Raw genomic sequence first — 27,712 nt, forward strand, 5'->3', positions numbered from 1 at the left:
TAGGAGTTCGTAGTACAGCACCTGGAAATGGAAAAAAACCACGAGAAATTCATACAAAATTCAAAATGGCTGACTTCCGGTTGGGTTTAGAGCATGACTCCAAGAGACTTTTTTTTAAGTCTACATGTGATACATCTGCATACCAAATTTCATACATCTAGGTCAAACATACTGCGAGGGCTGCTTCGTCGAAATTTTGTAGGGGGCGCTATTGAGCCGATTTGCCACTCTGAACCAATAAAATCATATTATATAACAACATTTTGGCCTTTAAATCTGTTCGCCAAGTTTGCTTATGATTAAAGCATTTTTAGCCTCTCAAAATTACCTTTGTTTTTCACGGTGAAGACTGTGTCGCCATGGCAACGGCGTTCGACGAAACATCAAAAGCTTGTATTATGAACTGGTATTATGAACTTCTTACATTTGTGTGGAAGTAATTTGATGTTGATTTGATTTACCTACTAAGAGAAACAAGCCAAAGTATAATGACTTTAACTTCCTGTTACCAGTAGGCTATGACTATGATTCAAAATTGGCCTCAAAAAAACATCATAAAAGTCAAAATGGCCGACTTCCTGTTTGGTTTAATGAAAAACTCCAAGAGGATTTTTTGTGCGTCTCATCACGTTCCACATACCTACCAAATTTCATACAGCTAGGTGAAACCCAATGTTGGGGCTACTCAATAGGGGGCGCTATCGAGCCAATATTTCATACCGCAGTTGGACACCCCAATCAGACTGCAATTTTCGCAAATTCTGGCTTGCGTGCCAAATTTCGACATTTTCCCAGTATCCCAAGCACCTCCTTTTTGCGACGAAACACTAAGAATAATAATAATAATAATAATAATAATAATAATAAACATTAGAATAACAATAGGTCCTCCGCTCCGACTACGTCGGTGCTCGGGCCCTAATTCAAAATGGCTGACTTCCGGTTGGGTTTAGAGCATGGTCCCAAGAGACTTTATTTTAAGTGTTTTTTTGACGCCAAGCCACGGACACATAGTTCGATAACTTTTTGATCTTTGAGTAACTTTTCACTGCCAAGGTTTCAAGAGCATACTGACCGAATCTGAAGTCAATCAGGTCAAATCTCTGGGAGGAGTTCGTTAAAGTATGACGCCTTGAAATGGTCAAAAAACGTCAGAAAAGTCAAAATGGCCGACTTCCTGTTTGGTTTAATGAAAAACTCCAAGAGGATTTTTTCTTGTCTCATCACGTTCCACATACCTACCAAATTGCATACAGCTAGGTGAAACCCAATGTTGGGGCTACTCAATAGGGGGCGCTATCGAACCAATATTTCATACCGCAGTTGGACACCCCAATCAGACTGCAATTTTTGCAAATTCTGGCTTGCGTGCCAAATTTCGACATTCTTCCAGTATCCCAAGCACCTCCTTTTTGCGACGAAACACTAAGAATAAGAAGAATAATAATAATAAACAATCGAAAAACAATAGGTCCTCCGCTCCGACTATGTCGGTGCTCGGGCCCTAATAATAAACAATCGAATAACAATAGGTCCTCCGCTCCGACTATGTCGGTGCTCGGGCCCTAATAATAATAATAATAAACAATCGAATAACAATAGGTCCTCCGCTCTGACTACGTCGGTGCTCGGGCCCTAATAATAAACAATCGAATAACAATAGGTCCTCCGCTCCGACTACGTCGGTGCTCGGGCCCTAATAATAATAATAATAAACAATCGAATAACAATAGGTCCTCCGCTCTGACTACGTCGGTGCTCGGGCCCTAATAATAATAAACAATCGAATAACAATAGGTCCTCCGCTCCGACTACGTCGGTGCTCGGGCCCTAATAAAGCTGAAACAAATGTCTAACATTGTATGCAACATGCTAGCAAACAGTAAGCACAACCAGCAGAAGAGCAACATTAGCATTAATTTAAGTCGTGTCCCTGGCTACCAATATTCACTCGTCTTTGAGCTCTGTTTTTGGTCTCCACCTATTCCTAAGAAATATGTCTGGCTCTTTAGCTGCTAAATGCTCCACTGTGGATATTAGCTATAGTTGTCTGTCCGCCGTTTGGGTAGGTAGTATGAAAACAGATGCCTGCTGCATCTGAAAACAGTGCTGATGAGAGCGGTGAGACTGAGCCAAAACTAAAAGGCTGTAAAACCAAAACACACTAAAAACGCTTTGTAATTTGAAGCTCTCCCACAACATTTCTTTTGTATGTTATCTACCTAATTATGAACTAAGACGTATAAAGACCGCTTAATCACACACCATGCGGGTGGGAGGGTTGATGGATGGGTCCAAAAAACAGCGATCTTTTAGCCAGGAGACATAGCTGTATGTTCCCCTTGTGAAACGGGAAGTCAATGTTGATGTTTCTGTCACGTAACTTCTGTACTATAGTAGCGGAGCTTCCGTTGGTTATTCTCACCCAAAAGGCAATCTATTCCTAAACCTAACTAAGTCTTTTTTTTTCTGTGAAGACAGAAGTTTATTTTGAAAAGACTGTATGCATGTAAAGAGCCGAAATTGACGTGCTGCGGCCTTTCGTAGGCAAACGCATGAAAAATGAGGGGTAACTTTGGTAGTATATCTTATGAACCGTTGTATGAGGATACGTTGTATTGGGAGTTCTCCTACCTCTATTACAAATCGGATATATGTATCTCACGTCTCATCATTGAATGATGCTTCCTGCAATAATGTCCCCATGTTGACAGAAGTTTTCACTGTTCATTTTTACAAGTTCTGGAGTTTGTGTTGCCTTTCCTGTTTCCTACATTTCTCGATTCCAGATTCCTTTTCCCACTTTGTCTGCTTTTCTCTCGTTCCCTCTCTCTTTCCTCATCCACAGTTATCTCCATCCAAACCAGCACACAGGGACCATGATGAGCACAGGCTGTAGAAAATCATGGATATCCCATCTGTTATGTCATTCTGAGCATTCGGAACATTTTGAAGCCTGCAGTTTGGGTTTACCACTTGTCATAATCTTCTTTTAGACAACATAATAAGAATCTGGCCGCACATACTCCATACTGCCGGGATTTAAAGCGGTACGTACCATCAACAATGATTAATTTGGCTGCTGTGTTGACAGCTCTGACTCAGATTTCTCGCGTGTGAGCCAAGTCGTCATTCTTCAGCAGTTTTGTGTTATTTTTCCTGACATGGGAAGGTTACACAAGCAGCACGCAGGAAATATGTCCGTTCCACGGTGAAGAGCCGCTATCACAACCCGCTGTGAGTTTGACCCGCTTCTGACCATACACACCGCCAACAGGATATCAGGCTTGGCCATCGCCACGCTGACGACCTGCCGGCTGATAAGGAATGCTGCTCATGAAGGTCTCACAGTAAAAATCTTTTCGCACCAAAGCAGGATTCCCCCCCCCCCCCCCCCCCCCAGAGTTCCTCCTCTGTCAACAAGGATATGTGTGTCGTATCTGTTTATACACTTAGACCAATGACGTGTCACCTTCCAAAAATGATGCAAGTAACAGCAACTCAATCGGCTTTTTTCTACACCAAATTGGTACTAATGTACAATCTAACATTCCATGGGACATATGCTGTCACTCACAGAAGGATGGGTCATTTCCAGGAGCACGACATATTGCTAAAAGGAAATGAATGCCAACAAAGTCTAGAAATTAAAATATATTCAGACTCAGGGTGTGGGTTACAGTATCTCTCTGAGCCCCAGTGACTTCAAGCGTAAAGTATGTACGATGTGGGCAACTAGGCCACAGCAGAGCATTAATCTGCCTTTCACAGCCCTCCAGTCACGCCATTTTTTGGCTGCTTAAATTGAGCACTTAAACTGGCCTGAGCCAAGTCACGATAGCTGTTAATCGCTTTATGGATTTTCCAAAGCGAGGTGACGCAGGCCCCGCAGCAAGGCTGCGGGGTGTGCAAGGCTTCTGAAGGCAGAGAATGGCGGACGGCGATCGGACTGGTCGACCACGCATAGCCCAGTAACGAGTTACGCCACTGTTGCAGAACATGAGCAACGTGTTTAAACATCAGGGCACGAAGGATTCAGTGCTTCTTTTCATACTAATATACTTTATAAGTTAGAACACTGTCCCACTGACGGCACACATAAAAAACCTAAAGAAAATGCAGATTTAGCATTCTATACTGGGTTCTTGATTAAAATGAGGGGTCAACCAGCATTTTTACTTTTATCAAAATCACTATTTGAAAAAAAAAAAAAATTAAAAAAATGTATGATAGTCGATAAAATTAATATTTGCCACAGCTGGGAAAAGAGGAATGTTTCGGTGAGCGTGTCAAATGTGAGGCAGCAGATATGGCTTTAGTTGCAATAAAGAATCACAGACCCATACGTTGAAGTTGCAAAAACAACCAGTGGTAACTTTCTGCTTTTAGTAAAAGTAGTTACTGAATGCAACTTCCATTCTATGAGTACAAGAACTGTTAGGACAGGAAGAGGGAGAGAGACGGCGTCTGGACGCGGGCGAAACATGTGACCTGAAACCAGATTATCATATCTTATCAGGTATATCAAATATAATGACCTGCCGATGTGCATTCAACCTGCGTTGGACCCGTTCATGTGATCCACTCTGTTTGTCCTTGTTAGTAGAGAGTCCAGTCTGCAGTGCAGTTCATACACTTCACTGACAAACCAGAGAACTGTACAACAACAATCGGCTTCACGATCAAAGAAATTTTTTGTTATCACGTCTACACGTCCATGACACTAAGATTAAAATTTTTTAATTGTATATTAGTTCCAAATATTGGAATACAGACATGAAAAAAAACATACTGGTCGACCCCTAATTAAAATGGTTCAATGAAGGTGAAGCCTGCCATAAGCACAATCAGCGCACACTAAATACTCCAACAATTGCTTAGGGTATTTTGATAATGCACAATAATGAAAGTAGGTTATTTATGAGCAGCAAAAGGTACTTAAAGATGCTTTTTTTTGTCCACTTGGGAATGATTGCCTATTTACAGTACATTTAGCAGACATTCATTTGTGTGAGTTTTGTTTCTAGTCACCTGACTTGCAATATTATAATACTCCTATTTTAGCTCTGCTTTGGTCTCCACCTACTTTTTTCCACTCCTGAGAAAAATATCTCCTTAGCTGTTGCCAATGTTTCACTATGTTCCCCCGCTAATCACTTTGCGGTTTGGTGTGAATCAGGTACAGTAATATATAGTTGGTTTATCACTGAAAACAACTGTTGGATGAGAGTGGTGAGAATAAACCAAAACAATAAAGCTTTGGGCCCGAAAACCAAAATAATGAGAAGAAAGAAGCTAAAACGATGTGGGAATAAATCGCTGTGGGTTCGTCAACTCTTTTCACATTAAACAAGTTGTTTTATCTATTGTTAATATATAATTAGTGGTGCAGTGCAGCTTTACATATTCAAATCACAAGCTGGCACTAAGCAGAATGGCCCTAAGAAAGATATACTATTAATTTATATATAATATTATATATTATTAATTTATCTGGTCGAGATGTATTTACCTAAATATTTTACAAATCTGTAAATAGTGCAATAATGCACTTTTCACCACTGACAGTTTTCATACTTTTTAAATTTGCCTAAGTGTGAGTTTATATACTTCTCATGCATACGTATTTCATAGAAGTCTTGCAATGCATCATAAGCACTTTAGTGTAAGTGTAATGATCTGTTCATATTTCCAACCTTCGGTGCAATTTTGTTCAAACTACAGCACTGCTTATTTAGCATTCTCTTTCCTGCTGGTGTAAAAAGTACATTTTCCCACAGGAGCTGGCACCATTATTGAAGCTATCTAATATAATGTCGAACACATCATCAACTAAGAAAACATACAGTGTAACAAAACTTTCAGTCATCATGATTTTGCGTCACAGCAGCATTACTCTGTTTTCTGTCAAAGCACTCTCATCGTGTGTCCTTCTGAGCCGTATTGACATGAGCTTGGAGATGATGCAACAGCGTCAACAGGCTACATATCAATGACACACAACAATACGTAGGTGGAGCCATTCGGCATGCTGCATCTTCATGCTGGACATCATCCAAAAATCTTCCTGCATTACTAATTTGGCTGACAGCTTTGAAAATAGCAATCCTCATGCCTTGAACCTGTGGTGTCCAACTCTGTGTATGAGGATCCATGGGAGCTTCTACTACAGATCAGTAACTATAAATCCATTCCTCACTAATGCAATATTGACCTGGTCTGGTAAACAGTATGCATAATAACTCTTGGTATGTTCTGTTTCTGATTATTAAGCCTCAGTTTGTTGCCTTGGAAATCTTGCTATTTGATATTTTTGTGTGTGAACAAACATGCACTAAATTTGGCCATGATGGGGTATACAGTATGGGATGGGTCAACGGATCCTCACACAACGACTTGTATGATATCTTACAAAAAGTTACTCCTCATTTAAGTCCAGCAACACGTGTCAATTTATGCTTGTTATCATGCATACAAACTTTTCTAAATAAACTTCTATCTTCCCAGGAAACAACCCAGTTACGTTTAGCAAACAAAACTACTTGGTTAGGTTTGATAAAAGATTGCCGTTTGGGTTAAAATAACTACAGAAGTGCAATTACTAAAGTTCGCAAGTTAAGTGACAAATAAATTAACGTTGACTTTTACATGGGGAACGAACAGCAGTGTCTCTTGCTGTCTTTATACTTTTTCGTTGATGATTACGTGGATAACATACAAAGAATTGCGTGAGAAATCTACGAATTACAGCGCGTTATTTTTCAAACCCAGCTTATAAGGGACCAAGGTTTGCTGGAAGATTTGTGCAGCTCAGTTATGGATTTGTTTAATTATTATAGAAGACAACAGGCTGAATAGAAGGATATAACTTTGTAAATGAATAGTTCAACATTTTTGGGAAAATGTGCTTATTCATTTTCTTGCTGAAGGTTTTGTGAGAAGATTGATACCATACCATTTAATTGTATAGATAAAAATATGCTTAAGTTAACAATGTGTTAACTTTAAAGGTATTTGTCTTACACTAAGCTAAGCTAACTGGCTGCTTGCAGTTACTTCATATTTATTGTTTAGACATGTGAGTTCAGTGTGGAAAATGAGTTCTATTTGAAAGCTTTTCAACCTAGAACATATATTTAAATGGTGCTTGATGTTCACAACAGTGATTCAACCAGTTCATGAAAGCTCTTTAACTGTTCTGCTCGCTTGGAGGTCTTTCCTTGGAACAATCGCTCGTCACTCAGGAACTGATACATTATACAACATTTCGTCTTCTATGTCTTTCCGTTCCACTGCCCTCATTCACTATCTTCATATGCCGTGCTTGAACTCAGGTTACACTGTTTGGTCAGCCACACCAGGTAACTCACGATGTCTTGTTTTACTTTCTGTCTCTTTATACTCCATTATACATCAAATGATCAAACCAAACAAATAGGATCAATTAGAGAATGAAGAGTGCACAATTTTTACTATATCGACTGCAAGTCATGAGCGTCATGAGGATGGAAACAGAAAGCTACAATGTGGTCATGGCTGTAATGTGCTCTGCACTGGGGTACACCGCCTAATACCATGGTGAAGTGGTAATGTGGTTACTGTTGCCTCTCCAACCCCAAGCTCCAAGGAAGAAGACGTCACATCAGTGATCTCTGAGAAGTGATGTGTTAAGGGACTGTATAAAAAATATTAGATGGTGGTGGGGGTTAAGCGATAGTAAAGAAAGAGGGTTATGTATTTTTCTTTTTTCTTTTATGGAAGATAGTCTTAATATTTAGGGATCAGGGATGGTTTTCTTTCAACTTTTTTCTTTCAACTCATCCCTAATTTCAGATATATTTAGAAAAAGATGTAATGATTACATCAATAATATATATTTTGTGTGCAATTTTGGAGTTCTCTAGCTCTAGAATGTTTGCTTGGAGGTGCTGCTTGTGCCAATTCCACTGATGTAGGTTTAATAAACTGTTCTTTTAGCAGCTCTTGGTTTAACAATAGTCTATGAGCTCTATGAAGAAGATTTTATACCTAGTTATTTTATCAGCTTATTACTGTATATTACGGATTTGTTTGATTTTATGATGGCTTGATACATCAATGCTTGTTTTTCACTGCTCCTGTAATGTGGCCTTGTGTGCTTTGAAAGGCGGCTATAAATAAAGCATTTTTATCATTATTATTGCGGTTCATTCAGATAAATGCTAACGTCAGCATTTATCAGGTATAGTCTTTATCACCATCTAATTATGGTGTAGCAGCATGCTAACATTTGCTAATTACTCCAATGTACAGCAGTGGCTGATGGGAAAGTCATTAGTTGGGCAGGTATTTGGTCGTAAACAAAAGTCTTGGACAAACTAAAATGTGTTGAGCTGATGATGGCTGGTGATTAAGATACACAAAATGTTGTGCCAATCCATTCGGGTAGATGTTGAGATATTCCACTAGACTGTGTTGGCTGTGTATCGCACACGACATTCCCGTATTTTCCAGGGGCACCGCTGCTGGTTCCGGAACTTAACACTGCCAAAGACGATTCTGATTGGTGAAACATGCGTTCACGAGAATGGGACATGACCTTTGACCACCAATGGGACATGACCTTTGACCACCAAATCAGATGTTTAAGTCAAAAAGAAACATGGCTTGCATTTAAATTTTTGCTTAGCACTATAGGTACAGAATAACAGCCTAAGGCCTATATTAATATGACATGTTAACAGGAGCGCTCAGCTAAGACCAGCTGGCTCTTAAAGTCACACTGACGTTGGTCATATGGACATGTCATCAAAGACATGGTACGGTCCAACAACATATTTTCAGGTGCTTCCTACAGCTGTTAGATCACCAATCACTTAACTTCAAAAGCCCTCAATAATGTCTATGGGAGTTAAATGAATTGCTCATGAACTGAAATTGAATTAGTGAATAACTCAAAACGCATTAGTTCAAGACTGCCTCGAGCGTTATTGCTTGACTGTACAAATATGTGTGAGATTCTTCGCTCTGTGTTTCTTCTGTGAAGAAAAACACAGTTTGAGAACAACATGTTGCTTGTAGAGAGGGGCGAGTGGGCTGGAAAACAGTGTTAGGGGTCATGCAAAACGTGGAAGCAGCACAATGTATCTCTGTCCCTTTTTCTACTGCCTACTCCCCCCACCACCACCACCACTGAACTCAGCCAGTGTTTGAGCCTCACTGTTTGTCAAGTTCATGCTATGTAGGAAAAATGTGGCTGTGCACCAAAAAGACAACCAACAAACATTCCTGAATGTAGCATTTGAGGCATGTCAAAGTCAACATCCAATGGCAGGCAGCACAGTAGCTGTAATACTGGTGGTAGCTGACGCCAGGTATCAACCTGGGCCCACTACAGTTTGGGTTTGCGTGATGTAGGAAAAAAATCAAAAGGCAAAAAGTGAGAGATGCTCTCACTTTTGCGTTCACTGACCCAGAACACAGGACCCCCACCCCCACAGAAAACAAAGGCAACAAGTTAACAACTCGTCCACAAACAATAGGTTTGAAAATGCCCTAACCCAGGTGACCCAGGTTAATACTTTTCATCTCACGCTCAGAAAGAAAGTGAAAAAGTCTGGCCTACTTCCAAAAAAATGCTGACCTATGAATTTAAAGCTACCGTATAAGTGTGTTTGATGAGTAAATGAGAGGGCACTGCCCTATAGAGCATACTGTCAACCACCCCACTATTAAGGTTGGAGTGGTGTGTCTGGAGCGGGTTACTCCCAAACTCCTCATGGAAAATAAAGAACACGAACGGGTACACAGTGAGACATCACAAAGATACTGAGATGTAGAGTTCAGAGGATCGGTCTATATGGTGAGATTATTCTCAGCGTGGCGAGCGCTTAAGGCTGAGAGGCTGGCGGTGATCGCTGCGATCCCTCCGACCCGGGGTGTAGGGGGGGGGACTCTCCGTCGGATCCTCCGCATCGGCATCAAACGCAGGAGAAGTGCGGAGAGGATTCGTTAGGATTCCCTCTCTCCCCCTCCCTGTATCCATCCACTGCACAGACTCACACAACAACAGTCTGCATATAAATCCAACTGCCTGTCCTTGGTGAGCAGCGGAGGCGGACGACACACATCGCTCGCCAAGAACTGTTTTCAAAGGCCTGCTGCAAACGACACAGCCAGAGCAAACATGAACATTGCAGCTTAGTAGCCTAGCTTCCAAGGCATGTAACAGTAGCATGAAGGCAAATAAGAAAGTCTGTAAATTATTGAGCTAGTGATCATTACAATGTAAACAACAACCAAACAGAGATAAAAATACATTACATTTTCACAAAAAACTTTTCTCACGAATAGCCTCAAGTAATCAGTTTGATATAATTTTGTATTATATACTTTTAATGTACTTTACAGACAAGTCTGAGTATTTTTTCCCATAATATATGCATTCTCCAGTTGTTTTTGTGCTTAAGCGGCAAAAATTTATAATGTTTTGATTTATTATATTTACATGTGGTTCTCCTTATCTATTTCTCAGATGCAGATGTTTGCTTTGGCCTGGCATCAGCACAGCCTCACACCTCTTTGTGCTTCTGCTGCGGCTGTATTTCTACATCAAACATTTGGACAAAGTGCTTGCTGCACACGTTACGTTAGTCATACTGACTGCGTACCAGTACCCATAGTACCATGGTACTTAGTATGCCCCGAACGGATTTCCCAATACATAGTACGTCAAATTTGAGTATCCAAAAATTCCAGGATGTTCTACTACACCCGATCGCATTTTGCAGAATGCAAGCCAGCATGTTTGTCTGGCTAAGAGGGTAAAACTTCAAGGTATGTTATGTTATGTATGCAACAGTACATACCTTTTAAGGGCAGCTGCAGTATGTACTAAAAGTAAATAGGAAAAAGTATGCGATTTGGAATGCAGCTTGAGTGTCAGGCTCTCCCTAGTTTTTCCATCAGCCTGCTGATGCCTCACATCTTATTGCCTGTATCCTCAATTTGTTCAGTTTGGCTGCTTATAAAAACATAATTCTGGGTTATTTACCCTGTTGGTATTGCATCCCACCACACAGCAGCTTTTTCGGGATTTTTCTGTTGTTTGCTAGCAGACTAAAGTGGCAAGGAGGCACCTTCACACAATATAAAGACAGGGGAGAACGATGAATTGTGTTCCCCTCCTGTGTGTGCGGGACTTAATTGTGCTCCGTCGCAAAAAATGTGTTATTATAAAATAAAACTTGACTTGATATGAAAGTGTCGTTTTGCTTATGGCATGATATGAAAAAAAAATACTACTTAAAAAAAGACCCCTTTGAATTAAAATAAAATGTCTGTTATTACATAAAAATCATATCCAATAAAACTATTTTGAAAATGTATGATGACATAGCATTTCATAATAATCACTTGAGTTTTAAATAATTTATTCAACTATGTCACAAATTGTTGGTTCATTTACACCATTTATTCCTAAAATATTTCATTTATTTATTATGCAACACTCCGGGGTTCCATGTCTCTACTGATGCAGAAATACATTCTCTGAACATTTATAAGAGGTAAAAAGGAAAGAGACCTATAGCCTGTGCAGGATGTGTTCAACATGGTGGGCAGGTAACAGGACACTTCTCTTTGAACGCGTTCAGAGAGGCAGGATGCTGAGTGAAGCTCTTTCTATTTCGGAACAATGCAGAGCTGCACACAATGACTGTACAGCAGAATCACCTGCTTAAAGCCACAGTTCGTCAGAGGCACAACGGCACACAGGAGGTGAAGATTCAACACTAACTGCTGCAATGGATGTGAGACACTGACATGAAACAAACGCAGCGGTGCACAGATCACAGGTCAAGACGGGCGACAGAGTTGTGGTTTCTCAGTTCGGTGCCAGATAACTTGAGCTTGTCACCTACTTACTTCTGAGTGAGACTGCATATCACACACAGATACAAGTCACCAAAAAATTACTTTCTATGGTAATAACACAATCCTTTAAATGTATGCATTCAATGTAAACAATATGAAGAACAGTTAAAAAAGGAATTTGAATCTCTTAATACTTACTCCATTGATTTAATAAGCTATTCATATGCATCCTGTGGACGGTGGGACAAACGCAGAAGTCTCTGTGCAGAAACTGAGGAGGAACCACATACATGCGACAGGAGATGAGCAAAAGCACAGACACGGGACTTTCCACACAACAAAACAACACGTACAGTTACATGGGCTGTCAGGCAACCGACATTGAAAACTAACATGCAGACTGATTGGTAGACTTCAATTTCAGACATCGGACAAATGATTCTTTCAAATGAGTCACAGATGAGAGGGTTTCTTGGTGACGCACGACAGTGACACCTGGGAACATCAAATACATTTCTAAGGTGTCTACTATCAAATGAAGTTAATGTCTTTAAATACACACAATACAAAGCTACTGTTGCTGTTTAAAATACATACAACACACTAAAATAACCCTATAGCATTGCTCCCAATTAATGAGTGAATTTACTTCTCAGATAGTTTTTTTAGAGAGATAAAAAGTACTTTTACAGGAAAAAACAAAGTCAAAGAAATGTGACAAAGACAGGGACGGCCAAAAAAAATAAGCTGTGGGCCCCTGTTGAACCCCCCCCCCCCCCACCCCAATACACATTCCCATAACCAATTTAGCGATTTAGGAGTTTTTGGTCTCCACCAACTCCTTAGAATAATCAGGCTGTTTTGCTAATAAATGCTCCACTATGTTCAGCAGATAGTCACTAACTTTGTTCGTCTGATGTTTGATGCTAGCCAGGTAGCACAGAGTGCATTTTTCACCTTTTTATTAAACTGAGAACTGCCTCCTGGAAATTACCTTAATTCCATTGTCATTGTTGTTGTATAGGTTTATGTTCATATATATATATATATATATATATATATTTTTGGATATATATTTATATTTTTATTGTACAGTCGTTTATACTTACATCTGTTCTACTTTTTTTGTTGTCCTTGTTTTTATTTTTTATATTTTACGCATACATGGCCGATAAAGCTGATTCTGATTCTGAAACACCATTGATTAGAGTGGTGAGAACCAAAACAACGAGCTAAGACGCTAATAATAATTCTCTAAATCTTTGACTAACATGTTGTCATTTGACCCATTGTTGATATAGTAAAAATATTGATTAGTGCAGCTTTCGGGAAATGCATCATGTAAGAGTATATAAAGTGAAAAATGTAAGGTTTTAATACTAGATTTGGACAAAGAAAACTTTTACACAAACACAAGACTTTCAACCAGAAGACCGCTATTCGTGTCCCGTGTGAGACCTAAAGTCAATGTTGACCTATTTAAATTTAATTCTGTAACTTAACCTGCCTAAACTTCACCAAGTAGGCCTGAGCTAGTTTTGTTGACTTATTGTTTTGTTTAGTTACAATTTACAACGTTAATGCTAATAAGAGAATGCAGTGGGAATGTTATTTTGCAGGGTCAGGGTTAGGGTCAGCAGCTAGTGACCCTTCACATTTATTCTGGGACCCCTTTGGGGGCTCCCAATCCCTAAATTGGGAACCACTGCATATTAAGTATGACCTCATTTTTTTACCTGCAGATATTACTGTCATTGTACCATTCACCTTCTGGAGTAATATCACTGAACGGACTCACATGTTTTCATCAAATCTCCCTACAGAAAAACACGTCATTTTAAAACTTTCTACCAACGAAGAAGAGAACAAGCAAACGGTATACTCACATAAACTTAATCCCAGTGTTGTTGCCGCAAAAAACAACAACAACAAAAAACGTCTTCACAGGTGTAGCCTACACTGTCGCTGAACTACTCTGCATCGTATATCCGTCCTCTCTCGCGTGTTGACTCTGCAGGAAGTCCCCCGCCCCCCCTCCTCCTCCGCCTCCCCTCCTCCTCCGCCTCCGGTGCTTTCAACTGGGTCCTCACAGCGACCGCGTCTCTAACAGGCGGCGCATTCCGTTTTCCTGCGGTGGTGGTGGCGGTGAAACAAGCTCTGCTAATGCAAATTCACGTTTCATGGGTCGTGTTAGGAACCGGACTCATCAGATTGTAACTCCACCCACGGTAGTGGAGAGAGAGAGAGAGAGAGAGAGAGAGAGAGAGAGAGAGAGAGAGAGAGAGAGAGAGAGAGCAACAGGCGGCCCGCAGAAGGAGAGCAGTGTTGATGGCTGATGATTTATGCTTTTTTATTAACATATATTAACAGCTCATGATAATACTCAGATCGTTAGTGTATGAGGCATGATGATGATGGAGCGCAGTCTCTTCTGGATGCAGTTTCTGCTAATCAAGTATGTGGATGCAGCACAGAGATGTGGGGGATGGAGAACAATGTGGAGCTCTGGCCCAGAGCAGAAACTCCCACTCAGCCAGTGAATAGACTGGAACAGGAGGCGCACACATAACAGATAAACACGGACACTGTATGCAGAGCGGAGGAGGCTCATTGAGGCTGTTCATCTTCATGTTTACTTTAACAGCTGAGCACGATGGAGCCGTCTATTTCAGGTTCAGCAGAGGTTTCCACGTGCCCTCATAAAGTACTTGTTTCATTTGAAGGATATCACTAGGAGATATAAATGATCCAGTATTTCTCAAAGGATAACCCGATCTAACCAACATGGGTCCCTGCAGACTTTTTGTCACATCACACAGGTGCTTTATTGTTTTTTAACATTCCGATGTCACTCAATTTGTTCCTAATGACTTCATATTATTGTTTTATTTTGTTAAAGATATAAATATATTAGTGCTGGACAAGTTAACGCGTTAATTTCGCGTTCACGCATTCATTAATTAACGCCGACAATTATTTTATCGCGCACATTTTTTTAATTTATTATAATTTTTTTTTAATTTTTTTATTTTTATTGAAAGACAAGAGACAATACATATACATTACAACAAGAAGATAACAAGAACAGTGGGATAAAAGCCAGCAAACATCCTATAGTCAGTTGTGTATGTATGTGTGTGTGTGTGTGTGTGTGTGTGTGTGTGTGTGTGTGTGTGTGTGTGTGAACGTGTGTGTGTGTGAACGTGTGTATGTCCTTGAGCCTTTTGAGATGGGAAAAAAAAAACAATAATAATAATAATTAAAAAACAACAACAACAAAAAAACAGGTAAGTATTTTTAATTTATTATTATTGTAACAGACTGTCTCATGTTTATCGTTTTGTATTGGAGATATGATGTCCCTTCAGGGTTGCCGTAGAGAAAAGGCGACTTCCGCTTCTGGTCGAGGGGGGGGGGGGGCAGAAATAAAGAGAGAAGCTGCACCAGCTGTTGCTCTCCCTGGAGACTACTGGACATCGCTGCGGTAAAGTCAGCAGACACTCAGATCTCCGTGGTCAACTCAGCAGACACTTACATTTTAGTGCACCTATATGCTGAAATTCACGGTAAACGCATTTAAACGGTACAGATCGGGAGCGAGCGAAGGACTTTGAAAGTTAGCAGAAAGATTAACGTGAGACAACATCCGGTTTCTTCAGACGAACATCCGGTTTTCAGAATAAGATGCCAACAAAGTGTTAATTCTATTCACATTAAGTATAAAACATGCTACCTGCATCTCGTGAACCAAATGTTATTGCCCTTTTGTTCATACAGCAGTACTTTTAAAATAAAAGTGCGCAATACACTACTTTTGAATTAATTATTGAACTTTGCCATAACAATGCGATTAATCGCAAAAAATCCATGCGATTAAATATTTTAATCGTTGCCCAGCACTAAAATATATATATACCAATGTATTTTGGTCCCCAGTTTGTTTGTTTTTGGGGGGGGGGTGAATGAGACATACACATGTGTATTGGACAATACACATGCATACACATGTGTAACAGACATACAAAGACAAAAACAAAATCTAAATTTCAGTTACATGTATTCAACCATTATTTTTACAGGGCCATACTGAGACCAAGGTCACGCTCTTATTTTGAAAGATAAATAACATATTGAGTCTTGGGTTTGGGTTTATTGTATGGTTGGTTTCAACACATAAATAGAACACATAATGTTCATGTTAACTTGAAATTACTGAGAACTAAATCACATGATGGTAAATAATATTTGAAGTACTAATGTGGATTCTATTTGGTTTAAAAGCTGCAATTTATGTCACAGCTCTGCCCCTTCTCTCATGTCTTTTTATTTCTCATTCACCTCACTCACCTATCAGCTCATTCAGTGCACCTGTCAGCCTCCCTCCTCATCAGCACAACTCCCCTCACAAACAAGTGAACCTTTTGCTATGATGGTCGTCTCTCACAGAGGTCCTTGTGTGCTACTGTAAACATGTTGGTAGGATGAGGGTGAAGGTCACAAACGGCCTCGTTGTTCGAGAGTGGAGGGATATCAACGTGAGGCTGAGCCGTGTTTTCTGACAGAGGTTAGATCAGCCTTCTGCTCCCTGTGAGGGAGAATCACTGGTCTCTCTACTTTACTGCCAACCAGGACAACAAAAAAAACACTTTGTTTGTTCTTCCCCGCAGAGCCTCGTGTAGTATGTATCGTTGTTTGTTGTTGTGTGAGGCTGCTGTAGGTTGTTGCAGGTTTCTTGTGCTACAAGGCCGCCATCTGCCGGTGTTCGGACGCACCGGTGAGTCACGAAGGCTTCAGGCCGCTCATCGCGCCACTTCTAAAGCCGCTGACGTCACCCAGTTGGTTGAGTTAAGAAACACAAACCAGTTTTGAGGTACCGTACACCGACAGTGCAGCACAAATGAATAGCTTTACCAACATAACTGTCAGAGCTACTTTACATTACAATTTCACTCACAACTATAATTTTTGTAATTTAATATGATCATTTCTGTCTGCATTCACATATTGCTCCATATAGGTGGAAATACTGTACAATTTGTTTGTATTTTCATGTACTTTCATTGATGGTTTATTATTATTCACATTTCAGAGTAATATTGTACTTTATAGTTTACTTTAATTATGTGACAACTGTAGTTGGTTTGATTTTACATTAAAAAAAGAGATCTGGTCAACTTCTAAAATATGACGTCATAGTGAGATGTGAAAAGACCCTGCAGGGCCACACGGTGTAGACCTGCTCGGGTTAGAGGTTTTTATATTTTTACACTTTTGATTCATTCCTGCAATTCATTAAATAAAACAGACAAAGTTCATCATCATGTGTGGAATATGTGTCTAACTCTACAGATATTAACCCACAGAGCGCAGTTATATAGGTGCATCTCAATGAATTAGAATATCATCGAAAAGTTAATTTATTTCAGCAATTCAAAAAGTGAAACTCGTATATTATATAGTCATTACACACAGGGTGATATATTTCAAGCGTTCATTTCTGTAAATTTTGATGATTATGGCTTACATGAAAACCCAAAATTCAGTATCTCAGAAAATTTGAATATTACATAAGACCAATTAAAAAAAGGATTTTTAATACAGAAATGTTGGCCTACTGAAAAGTATGTACAGTATGCACTCAATACTTGGTCGGGGCTCCTTTTACATTAATTACTGCATCAATGCGTCGTGGCATGGAGGCGATTAGCCTGTGGCACTGCTGAGGTGTTATGGAAGCCCAGGTTGCTTTGATTGCAATGTCATCTTCCTCTTGACAATACCCCATAGATTATCTCAGGGGTTAAGGTCATTTAGGAATTTGGGGGAGATTCACAAGGAGTGGACTGCGGCTGGAGTCAGTGCTTCAAGAGCCACCACACACAGACGTATCCAGGAGATGGGCTAAAACTGTTGCGTTCCTTGTGTCAAGCCACTCCTGAACCAGAGACAACGTCAGAAGCGTCTTACCTGAGCTAAGTTACCTGGGCTAAGGAGAAAAAGGACTGTTGCTCAGTGGTCCAAAGTCCTTTTTTCAGATGAAAGTCAATTTTGCATTTCATTTGGAAATCAAGGTCCCAGAGTCTGGAGGAAGAGTGGAGAGGCACACAATCCAAGTTGCTTGAGGTCCAGTGTGAAGTTTCCACAGTCAGTGATTATTTGGGGAGCCATGTCATCTGCTGGTGTTGGTCCACTGTGTTTTATCAAGTCCAAAGTCACCACAGCCGTCTACCAGAACATTTTAGAGCACTTCATGCTTCCCTCTGCTGACAAGCTTTATGGAGATGCTGATTTCATTTTCCAGCAGGACTTGGCACCTGCCCACACTGCCAAAAGTACCAATACCTGGTTTAATGACCACGGTATCACTGTGCTTGATTTGCCCTTAAAGACTGCTTACATGAGAATGTATCAATAACACTAATGTCATCTATGTAATAGACGGCCCAAAATGTTGTTTTTTATCCAAATAAAGATTTTTACTTTTGAGCGCAGGAGAATATTTTCTGCAAACAAAATTTAAAAAAAATAAATTCATAAATCCCAAAACAGTCATAACAAGAACGTTAACTTTTGATACTTGAGTACATTTTGCTGGGGTACAACTGTGTAACCAAGTATTTTTTAATGATATTTTTAGTGATGGTTCGCAACACAGCTTATGTCATATCTGCGTTTTACTCACTTACACCTTTTAGTTTCTACCTAATGCAGCAAAGCATACTGTACTGTGGCTGTGATGAAGACATCTCTAAATAAAGGCAAAAATCATCAACAACAACAAAAAGGACAAAAAGAAAACATTGCTTTCAATATTTACCCAATACCTTTATTTTGTCTGGAAGGAAACGGCATTTATTCCAGCACGGCAAACTAAAAGTGATACCAAAATCAGCAGCAATAATAATAACAAAAATAACAACAATAGCAGCAATAAGAAAACTGATTCACATACACTGAATTACACTGATAAATATGAATGCACTGACTCGCTGACAAACAAGTACATATGTTCTCATTAATATGCAGCAAAAAAAATGTAGCTTCAATATCCAGTGATCAAACTGTTGGAACTTAAAAGAGAAAAAGAAACAAAATGCATAATTAAATGCTCGTCTGGGAGCAAATTAAATGATGTTCTTCCCAATTATCCCTGTATATGACCTTTAGGTCATATAGTGTATCTGCATTAGGCACTAAGTAAACGTCCATCTCCATCATCTGCTGGCACATGCTGCCACCAGCTGGTCGTCACGTGCAACTACAACATAAATAGGCACATAGTCATAAGACACAGTAAACAAAGAGGCACAGCAGTAACCTGACCAATAGGCTGCAGGTTATATTATAAAGGCTACATTCTGTGAAGCTCTCTGTATCATATAGTAGATATAGGAGCAGTGTGATGCATTTAACATCATGTTTTGAAGGCTTCATGACGTTTAAGGTATAAGAGCAATTGCAGCAATATGGATGTTATTTTTAAGTAGTCTTTGGTGTAAACATTAGTTTACACCTCTGTAAAGATTTGTTAAACTCCCTGATGATTAATAGTATTGGTATAATAAGCCAAATACACATGGCGTCTCGTGGCTTTCTTTCCTTTCCAGCAGAATATGTTTCCTAATTGCTCGTCTTAACTCTGAGGCACTCGTGTGTTGAAGTTGCAGTCAGCAGCTGCTGTAGCCTTTGGAGAAGTCCTGCCACATGTGCAGCAGCTGGGACGACTTAAACCCGTTCGCGAGGACCAGCTGGGCGAAAGCGCACCTGTCGTACTCGAGCTGTCGAACTTCGAACAGGTTCCTGAAGGTCGGCAGGCTGAGGGAGTACACCGGCCGGACGGCCAGCACCCGCAGGCACAGCCCCACGTAAACGTCTTCCAGGGGGATCAACCTCGTGAACCTGGACGCCCAGGAGATCCTGGGGGCCAGGTCGGCGGAAAAGACGTACCCGGCACCGGACACGTACGGGGGGAAGCTGTCCTCCGGGTACAGCTCCTCCGAAAGGTGCCACTTGCTGCTGCTGTCCCTCCTCGGTCTGCCGTCGCTGATCACCGACCCCGTTATGAAGCCCCGCGCGGGGGAGCGCCTCAGTCTCCTGAGGAGGTAGAATACGTTCACGAAGACGTCCGCGTCCACCTTCATGGCATAGGAGGCGTTCGGGCAGTGGGTCGCCAGCCAGCTCATCATCATCATGGTCTTGATTGTCAGGTTCTGGTAACTGTCCTGGAAGTTCACCTGTATGATGTCCGCGTGTGTCCTGCTCTCCTCTTCTAGCTCGAGCTGGGCGCTCGAGCCCCGCCCCCCCTCGGGTAGCCCCACGTAGAACAGAGTGAGGGTGTCCCGACCCGGGGCACCCCAAGTCTTTCTGACGGCCTCCCTTGCCGCGGCCTCCAAAGGGGCTACTGGGACCATAAAGACCAGGAAGGGGGCTCTGGTTCTGTCCCCGCACACAGCAGGCCGGTTGAGAACATACTCGTACGTTTCAGGGGATATGAGCCGGTATTCCTCCGCAGGAAGGGGACTTGGCTTTCGCGGATGTTTACTGAGCGTCACTCGACTCAGTAAGATGTGAGCAGACAGGACGAGCCCGGCTGTAACCGTGAGTAACTTCACTAACCTCCAGAGATAAGTTCTCCTCATTGCCTCAAAGCCTCCTTCACACTCTGTGGTCGTGGTACACCGAAGTCCGAGAAAAGAAGACGCAAAAATCCCGGAAGTGACGCCACGTTTGTGTCGGTATAGAGCAGCGCAGGCAGCGGGAAAGCACCGTAGGGAAGAACCAGAACACAGCGGGGGGCGTGACTGAACCTAGCCCAGCGAACAGATAGGCCTACACGGTGTGCATGCTGCTGTAAGAGCCTCACCTGATTGGTGGATTTCATAAATATTTATAGTAGACGGCGGGATATTATTTCTCGATGGGAAATATTCCTGGAAAATAAACTAAAATGAAACAATAGTAATACTATTGATAATAACAACAATAATAGTGATAATATTAATAATTATGATGATGACAAGTAATAATGCTAAGGGACCAATTTAAAAAGTAATATAAAGCCTTTAAATAACTATATATATATATAGATATATATACACACGCTACTTACTTTTTGTTGCCCCCTCCAGTAAAGTCATGTGCAATATTTTTCAATCTTATTTTGCTATCTGTTGAGTGACCTTTTTGTAAAAACTCAATACACTTTGTGTTTGGAGTTATTGCCTTTCCACACCGCTGCATGGCCAAATCTTACACTGGTACTTGCTCCATTTATAACATTTGTTTTAGAGGCGACTGCATCAAATGCCTACACTGTAAAACATCATACAGGAATTACATGAAATCTACTTTTTCTTATTAACGTTGATGTAAATATTTACATTTGATTAATTTCAAGTTATATAGTCTATAAACTTAAAATGATGAGTTGGATGAATGTATAATGGTGAATGAGTGTTCACTCAACCCATTGAATTAACTTTCTAAAGAAACGATCAGCACATAACGCTTTTATAGTTTGAAGGATGGTTCAAAGTGGCTCCAACAGGAGCAGCTGCAGTTGTAAGTTCTTCATTCCAAATGACTAACTGACTTTTCACAAATGTAAACAGAAATCTTTATTGAACTACTTTTCTCAAGTTAAGTTAACTCAGATGGTTTTACATTTTAAGTCCTTATACAATTATTTATTTTATTTATTAGACAAATTATTCAGCATAAATTCAGTTAGCTCACATTTAAGGCAGCAGGGGAGCTTGCATTTTTAAGTTGAACCAGCTTAAAATGATTTACAGCGATATAGAATTAGACATGGATGTGAATATTAATTAATTTCTTGTCCGAATGTGATGATTCAAGGAGAGTCCTGCAGTCTCTGTTTTCGTAAATTTAGAATTCCTCAGTAAGAACTCAGTAGCTGCTGGCGGGGCTTACTTGCTTTAACGAGGCACACAAAGGGTTAACTCAACCTCAGGACTCCATGTGCATGACAACTGAGCAAACTGTTTCCAGTGAGGAAGACCATGAGATGTGATTGAAATTCTGGGGGGAAAAAAGCCAGAAAGTGGACCTTGAGTCAAGACGTGAAAAACTAAAATGCTGGAGCATCTTCTTTTTAAACAAACTGTTTTATTGTAATACAGCTTACAGAGAAACACCTGTTGTTCACCCAGTTATAAACAAACAAAACAATAAAAACAAACTTAATTTACACAGGCATTCTTTAGAAGGTAGGTCAGTGGTTTAGTATGCCGCTGTAGAAGGGGCTGGGAGAGAGAGAGAGAGAGGGGGGGGGGGGGGGGGGGGGGGTAATGGGGGCTGAAGGGTAGAAACAGAAATGAGTTCTCTAGTTTTGGCCTGTTCAAACACTATTCTCATCTACATAAGCATAGAGACCTTGCTGTGTCCAATAGAAATTCAATTGGAATTTGCCGTTTCTTTTTCATGTTTTGAGCATCAACATCTTTAGGGTCAACCTCACAGAACGGTCTCTTGTTCCACATATATGTATTGTATTCACATTTTACAAAAAAAAAAATATCATCACCTTGTTTCATTTTATACTGAATAACAGGTCCTGCCTCGGATTCACAAGAAAAACGAAACAAATGGAAACACATCAGCTGTTCTTTTCTCTGTTCTTTACAATACTGTGGCTGTAGCATGATGCATTCAGGGGCTTACATGATGAATGGAAACATTGCCATCCACGTCGACATGGGATGTGGCGGGTAAAATACTTTTCCATACAATTTTTTTATTTTATTTTTTTTTCATTTCCATCTCTATCGCATCAGATGTTTGCGGGAGATAAGGGAACCTGGGGAGGATAAAGTGACACTGAGACAAGTTAAGCACAAAGACAATCAAATGGCAAGTTAGACATCAGACATTATCAGACATCTGAGCAGTGCCATCTGAGGAACATCCCTTTTCAAATGTTTAAATCTGACGCATACGTGTACAGTGCTGTACAAGGAATAGAATTTCTATGATAATCCAGTTGAATTATCACTATTATCGGCCCTGAACCTAAACAAGACCACATTGTACTATAAACAGTCTGTCCTTTCTGTAAAACCCCAAATGTGAAATAGGGAACTGTATTAATCTGTACACAACATAATGCCCAAGCTGCACAGTCGCCTCCCCGCAAATGCCGCAACACAAGAGAAAGGATCGGAATCAGGGGGGATGGAGTTCTTGCTCTCTTTGGTGCATGAGTAGGATCTGCGTGGGCTTGATTTAAGTCCGGTTCGTAACATGCACATCTATTTCCGCACCGGCAGCATTTCCACAACCGTATCACAGGGGAGGAGGTTATGGAGTCGAGGCTGATCTGTGAGCGAATGGGGGGAGGGACGATGTGTTGTTTTTTTTGCGTGAAGGCAGCAGGGCTCTTGGCAGTGGCTTTGGTCGCTGCAGGGTGTGTTGGGTGTGGGAGTCGAGGTGGTTTATAGGGAGTCCAGACGGAGTAGTAGCAGTGTTGTTGTTGGTATTGGTGTCGGTGGATCGTCTATGACCGTTTCCTCCTTCCCTCCAAGTTCCTAAAGTTGGACGGCCTGATCTTCATCTCAGCGAACTCGATCGAGTGCTCGTGGCCTTTCCAGTGGAACCAGTTCACACCCTAGAGGGGAGGAGATGGGCAAAGGATGTTGGTCAAAATAGAAGTTCAAGTGTGGGTCAAGTCATGTTCCTGTCATGACGTGACTCAAACTACAGCCAAAGCAACCCTATCGCCACACAAGAACAGCGATATTAGACAATTTTTGAAAACCTCAGATTACGTCCAATTTTACTACAATGGTTTCTTTACTCTATTTCCTGGCAATTTAAATAACAACTCGAAACGTGCACTCACTAGAGTGCCGATCTTCACCAGGTGTGTCTCCTTCTCCCCCCTCCCCAAAAAAAGAGTTGAATCTCACTCAGTTGTCCCACCCGGCTCGCTTAGTCAAGATGGTGGCAAATATAGCAATAACAATGTGCCAAACTAATGTTGATCACAACATATCAGGTATGGAATTAATCTACAGATGCTCTGGTTGAACATGAGACCAAACATTTCAATAGATAGCCGAGAAAAAGGCCAAAATGTTGCCTGTAACAGACTAGTGGTTTTATCTTACCGTAAATGAGCACACAATATTATTAGGCTGATGGATCCAGTAGTATGCGAGACAAATCGCGGACAGACAGACGCACACTAAATGTGACCGAACGCATGATCTCTCGACATCAAGCCTGCCGGAGACAATACAATTAAACCAGTGGAACTCCCTCAGCGATCAGTAGAACCGCATGAAAGATCCTCAGAATCTTGTCAAGGACTAATGAAACTCAAACATCAAAAGCTCTCCAAACCCTCTAAAGGACTCTAGGAGCCTATTCAAAGACTAGTAAAACCCTCTTAAGGACCCCTGGAAACCCTTCAAATTCAGCTGAACCCTCTTCAGGAATCCTGGAACACTCGTCTCAAAAACTAATGGAACTCCATCAACTGTCCTAAGTGACCCCAGGGAGCCCCTCAGGGAGCCTAATTCTTGAATCAATTTCCAATTAAGGACATACAGTAACTGCACTGTAGACATACTGTACCTTGCTGTGACTGTTATCTCCATAAGACATACTGTACCTTGCTGTGACTGTTATCTCCATATCGTCCCATAAGGTTGACACGGTGGCAGTTCTTATACCAGAAGGCTCCCTTATAAGACAGGGCACAGTTGGTGACAGCGATGTCGTTATCATGGTCGTAAGTGGAGAACGGACGCCCGTGGTGGTAGGTCATAGAGTCACCTACAAAGACACACAAAAGGGAGAGAGGGTTGACTTAACTGTTTCTGTTACATTTATGTAGCAGATTGACACTGTAATAACACTGCAGATCCAAACTGTGCACTACCTGGCCACTACATGCACAAAAGGATACAGTACACTTCGCTAGTATGTTGGAATATATATTTTATTTCAGATGTTATTATTTTCAAGTTAGACTTATTTGTTCATGACGAAATGAGAAAGTGTTCCAAGAAAACTCTTAATGAATAGTAATAATAAAAATAAATGAAATACTGAATTTAATTCTTGAAAGAAAACCTTTTAGAAAGGGGTACCAAGACAAGTGTACACTGAGCAGCAACCCCCGTTTCTTTAAAGTGAAGCCAATACAGAAGCGTAAATTATTATATAGTAAATTATGGTCGCTATCACGGAGTTGTCCGGACAGGGAGTTGTTTTCGTATTAAAACTTTAACCTTTTCACAGTGTGTTTTTCCTTCATGAAATTGAATTGTAACCTTTTAGTCGCCTAAAATTGTCTTTTGCAACATTCGGTTTTATTTCTACCCTAGGAAGTAGTTACACCCTCTCGTGTCACTTCTGGTTCCAAAAAACAAGATGGCCACGGCCAAAATGCTGAACTCCAGGCTTCAAACGGCCACTTTTTATAAACAGTCTATGGTGTTCCCCCTTAAATATATTAAACAGTGGCAGCTGGTGGAAAATGTTCTAGGTAGGGCTGTGCGACATCCAATCAATTTCAGCAAACATCCCAGTATGATTTAATGCCAACAATTTAAGGTATCAAACACATATTACTACTTTGCAGTTAAATATTTAATATTTATTCCAACACGAAAAGAAGCAGTAAATAACACTTTGACAAACACGTCAGGACATCGTATTTTTGTCACCCTCACAGGCAATTCAGTATAATAATATAATATATATATCATATAATAATATTCAGTATAATATAATGATATATATATATATACATCATATAATAATGTTCACTATAATATAAAACACATACACACATATCTATATATAATTATTTATTTATAACTATATATCCATTTCTCAGACAGGTGCTTCATGTCCCTCACTTCCATAACTGTCCATGCTGGATCTGTCCCCGTTGTTTTAAAAAGCTAAATAAGTTATTAGCATGACTGCATCCAGCTAGCCAAACCTTTCTGGTGTACCAGCTACATTCCCTTTCCTGCTAGTCTGCTGTCTGATTGCGAGGTCAGCCTGATCTGGGATAAGCTCTTTCACCTGTAATTTTTCCGCCAAAGTTCTCCTCTCAAACGGGTCTTGGAGGAGAAGTGCTGGCGCTGGCGCTCGCGCTCGCCTGTAGAGGCAGCTCCTGACGAGAACGCGCAATTTGGGGCGATACAGATTCTGCCCCAAACTGATTGTATTTGAGGACGCTGATTGGCTAAATTGTATGTCACACATTTATATCTTTAATCAGCAATTGGCTAAACTGCTTCATAGACCCGCCTCCTGTGGGCGATTTCTCCAGCGCCCCAGCTCTGCTGAGACATGCAGACAGGCAGAGAGGACGTGCAGGGAGCATATATTTTTTGCAGATATCTTATTTTACACATATTACTGGGTGCATTCCATAATTCAAAAACACAAATATTGACAATTTGTATAATTTATTATTATTATTTTAATTTTTTTTGTGGCTCAAGGGGGGGCGGCGCCCTAGCGCCCTCTATTGACCAGCCGCCACTGATATTACATCTAAATAATAAGAAATTCAAAGTACATTTGACACAAATAATGTAAAAATGGACCAAATTAGACAAAACGGACAAACTCCAACTCTTCACAGAATAATAACATAGGAAAATAATCTATCAATAATAATCTATCAATCTATATCTATTATGTAACAGTATACTACACATAGAAAATAGTCCCTGACAAATGCACTTTGAGAACACAATGAGCAGCCTTTTTAGGTAACTACTGAACTTTTTTTAAGACAACAAAAATTCATGACTATATATTTTTTCAGTGTGTCAGAGTGCCACAGACATAACAGGGAAGTCAGAAAGTATTGAGATGGACATGTTTGGCTGCAGGCCACAGTAGTCAACTTTACCTGCTGTTCCACTGTATCCTCCCACGTGGACTTTGTAGCGGGACCGAGGTTCAGAGATAGAGAACTTGTCGTACTGAGCGTGGGCTGTTTCTCCCTTGTCTCTCAGGTCCACTCGCAGCTCGTACTGACCTCCAGCTGTGATCTTATGCAGGTTGGAAAGACCTGAGTGAGAGAGATTGTATATAAGATGGTACAGTAGTTCAGTGAAGGCTCTGATAAGATATTATCAGATAATACATTATATATATATATATATATATATATATATATATATATATATATATATATATATTGTTAAATGTTACGCACCACCCGCCACGACAAATTCCTTGTAGGTGCAAACTTCCTTGGCAATAAACGGTTCTGATTCTGATAACTCAAAAAATATATCATAAATATGGTTAAATAATATCTGATGGGTGATAACTGTAGTTGTATTCTAGCTTCAATGTGTATCTATTTTCTTCAATATGTTTATTTAAAACAATAACAAGTAGAAATGTGCACTCAGTAGAGATCTCCATCAGGCGTGATGTTCCCTCCCGACTCCCTTCCAGTCAAGATGGCGGCGGAGATAACAAAAACAGAGATTTATCCATCTCGGATCGTGGCTTACTTTAGTGGATCATTACCCATCAGGTATGGAATAAATCTGCACATGCTCCGGTTCAAAGTGAGACCAAACTTTTATTTGGATATCAGCTTTTGTGCCAACACTAAGGCCAAAATGTGGCCTGCAACGGGCTAAGGCTCGTTTTTAGCTTAGCCGTTGGTACTGAAGCAGTTGGTGATCACTTGCGGCTCCTCCCGGCAGGTTAGGAGTTGTCAGGAGTCAGCAGCCGATGACGTATTAAAAAAAAGTGAGAATCACCGCAAACGAGCAGAAAAAATGTTAGGCTTATGAGTCCAGCTGTATGCGAAATTAGCCGTGGACAGACAATCACACACACACACACG

At 40.6% G+C, this 27,712-nt stretch overlaps 3 protein-coding genes across 8 annotated transcripts in view; all 3 read right to left on the reverse strand.

Moving 5' to 3' along the window:
• The window catches only part of LOC142957496 (dual specificity testis-specific protein kinase 1), a 33,729-nt gene extending 19,885 nt beyond the window's left edge, over nt 1-13,844 (reverse strand). Inside the window, exons 1-2 of the mRNA XM_076099373.1 lie at nt 13,740-13,844; nt 12,052-12,124 (exon numbers count right to left, since the gene is read on the reverse strand). Of these exons, the coding sequence (XP_075955488.1) occupies nt 12,052-12,082 (31 nt within the window). The 5' untranslated portion in view covers nt 12,083-12,124; nt 13,740-13,844. The remainder of the gene's footprint in view (nt 1-12,051; nt 12,125-13,739) is intronic.
• Nucleotides 13,845-17,257: 3,413 nt separating this feature from the next.
• On the reverse strand, nt 17,258-20,614 carry b3galt8 (beta-1,3-galactosyltransferase 8). The gene has a single exon (XM_076099585.1). It carries the CDS (start codon nt 20,490-20,492, stop codon nt 19,521-19,523), a length of 972 nt encoding a protein of 323 aa, XP_075955700.1. The 5' UTR covers nt 20,493-20,614; the 3' UTR covers nt 17,258-19,520.
• A 1,347-nt stretch (nt 20,615-21,961) lies between these two features.
• The window catches only part of tncb (tenascin Cb), a 55,195-nt gene continuing 49,444 nt past the window's right edge, over nt 21,962-27,712 (reverse strand). For 5 of the 6 annotated variants that reach the window (XM_076099716.1, XM_076099714.1, XM_076099717.1 and 2 more), the window contains 3 exons: nt 26,756-26,917; nt 24,488-24,651; nt 21,962-23,479 (listed from right to left, as the gene is read on the reverse strand). In XM_076099716.1, coding sequence (XP_075955831.1) covers nt 23,369-23,479; nt 24,488-24,651; nt 26,756-26,917 — 437 coding nt within the window. In that variant the 3' untranslated portion in view covers nt 21,962-23,368. Of the gene's footprint in view, nt 23,480-24,450; nt 24,652-26,755; nt 26,918-27,712 lie in introns of all 6 variants that reach the window. The other variant, XM_076099713.1, reaches the window with a different exon arrangement.

Source organism: Anarhichas minor, unplaced genomic scaffold (genome assembly GCF_050575085.1).
Source record: "Anarhichas minor isolate MPS153535 unplaced genomic scaffold, ASM5057508v1 ptg000025l, whole genome shotgun sequence".
Taxonomy (NCBI): domain Eukaryota; kingdom Metazoa; phylum Chordata; class Actinopteri; order Perciformes; family Anarhichadidae; genus Anarhichas; species Anarhichas minor.

Coding starts and splice junctions, on each gene's coding strand:
- b3galt8 (XM_076099585.1), bottom strand. CDS start 20,492: ATGAGGAGAACTTATCTCTGGAGGTTAGTGAAGTTACTCACGGTTACA.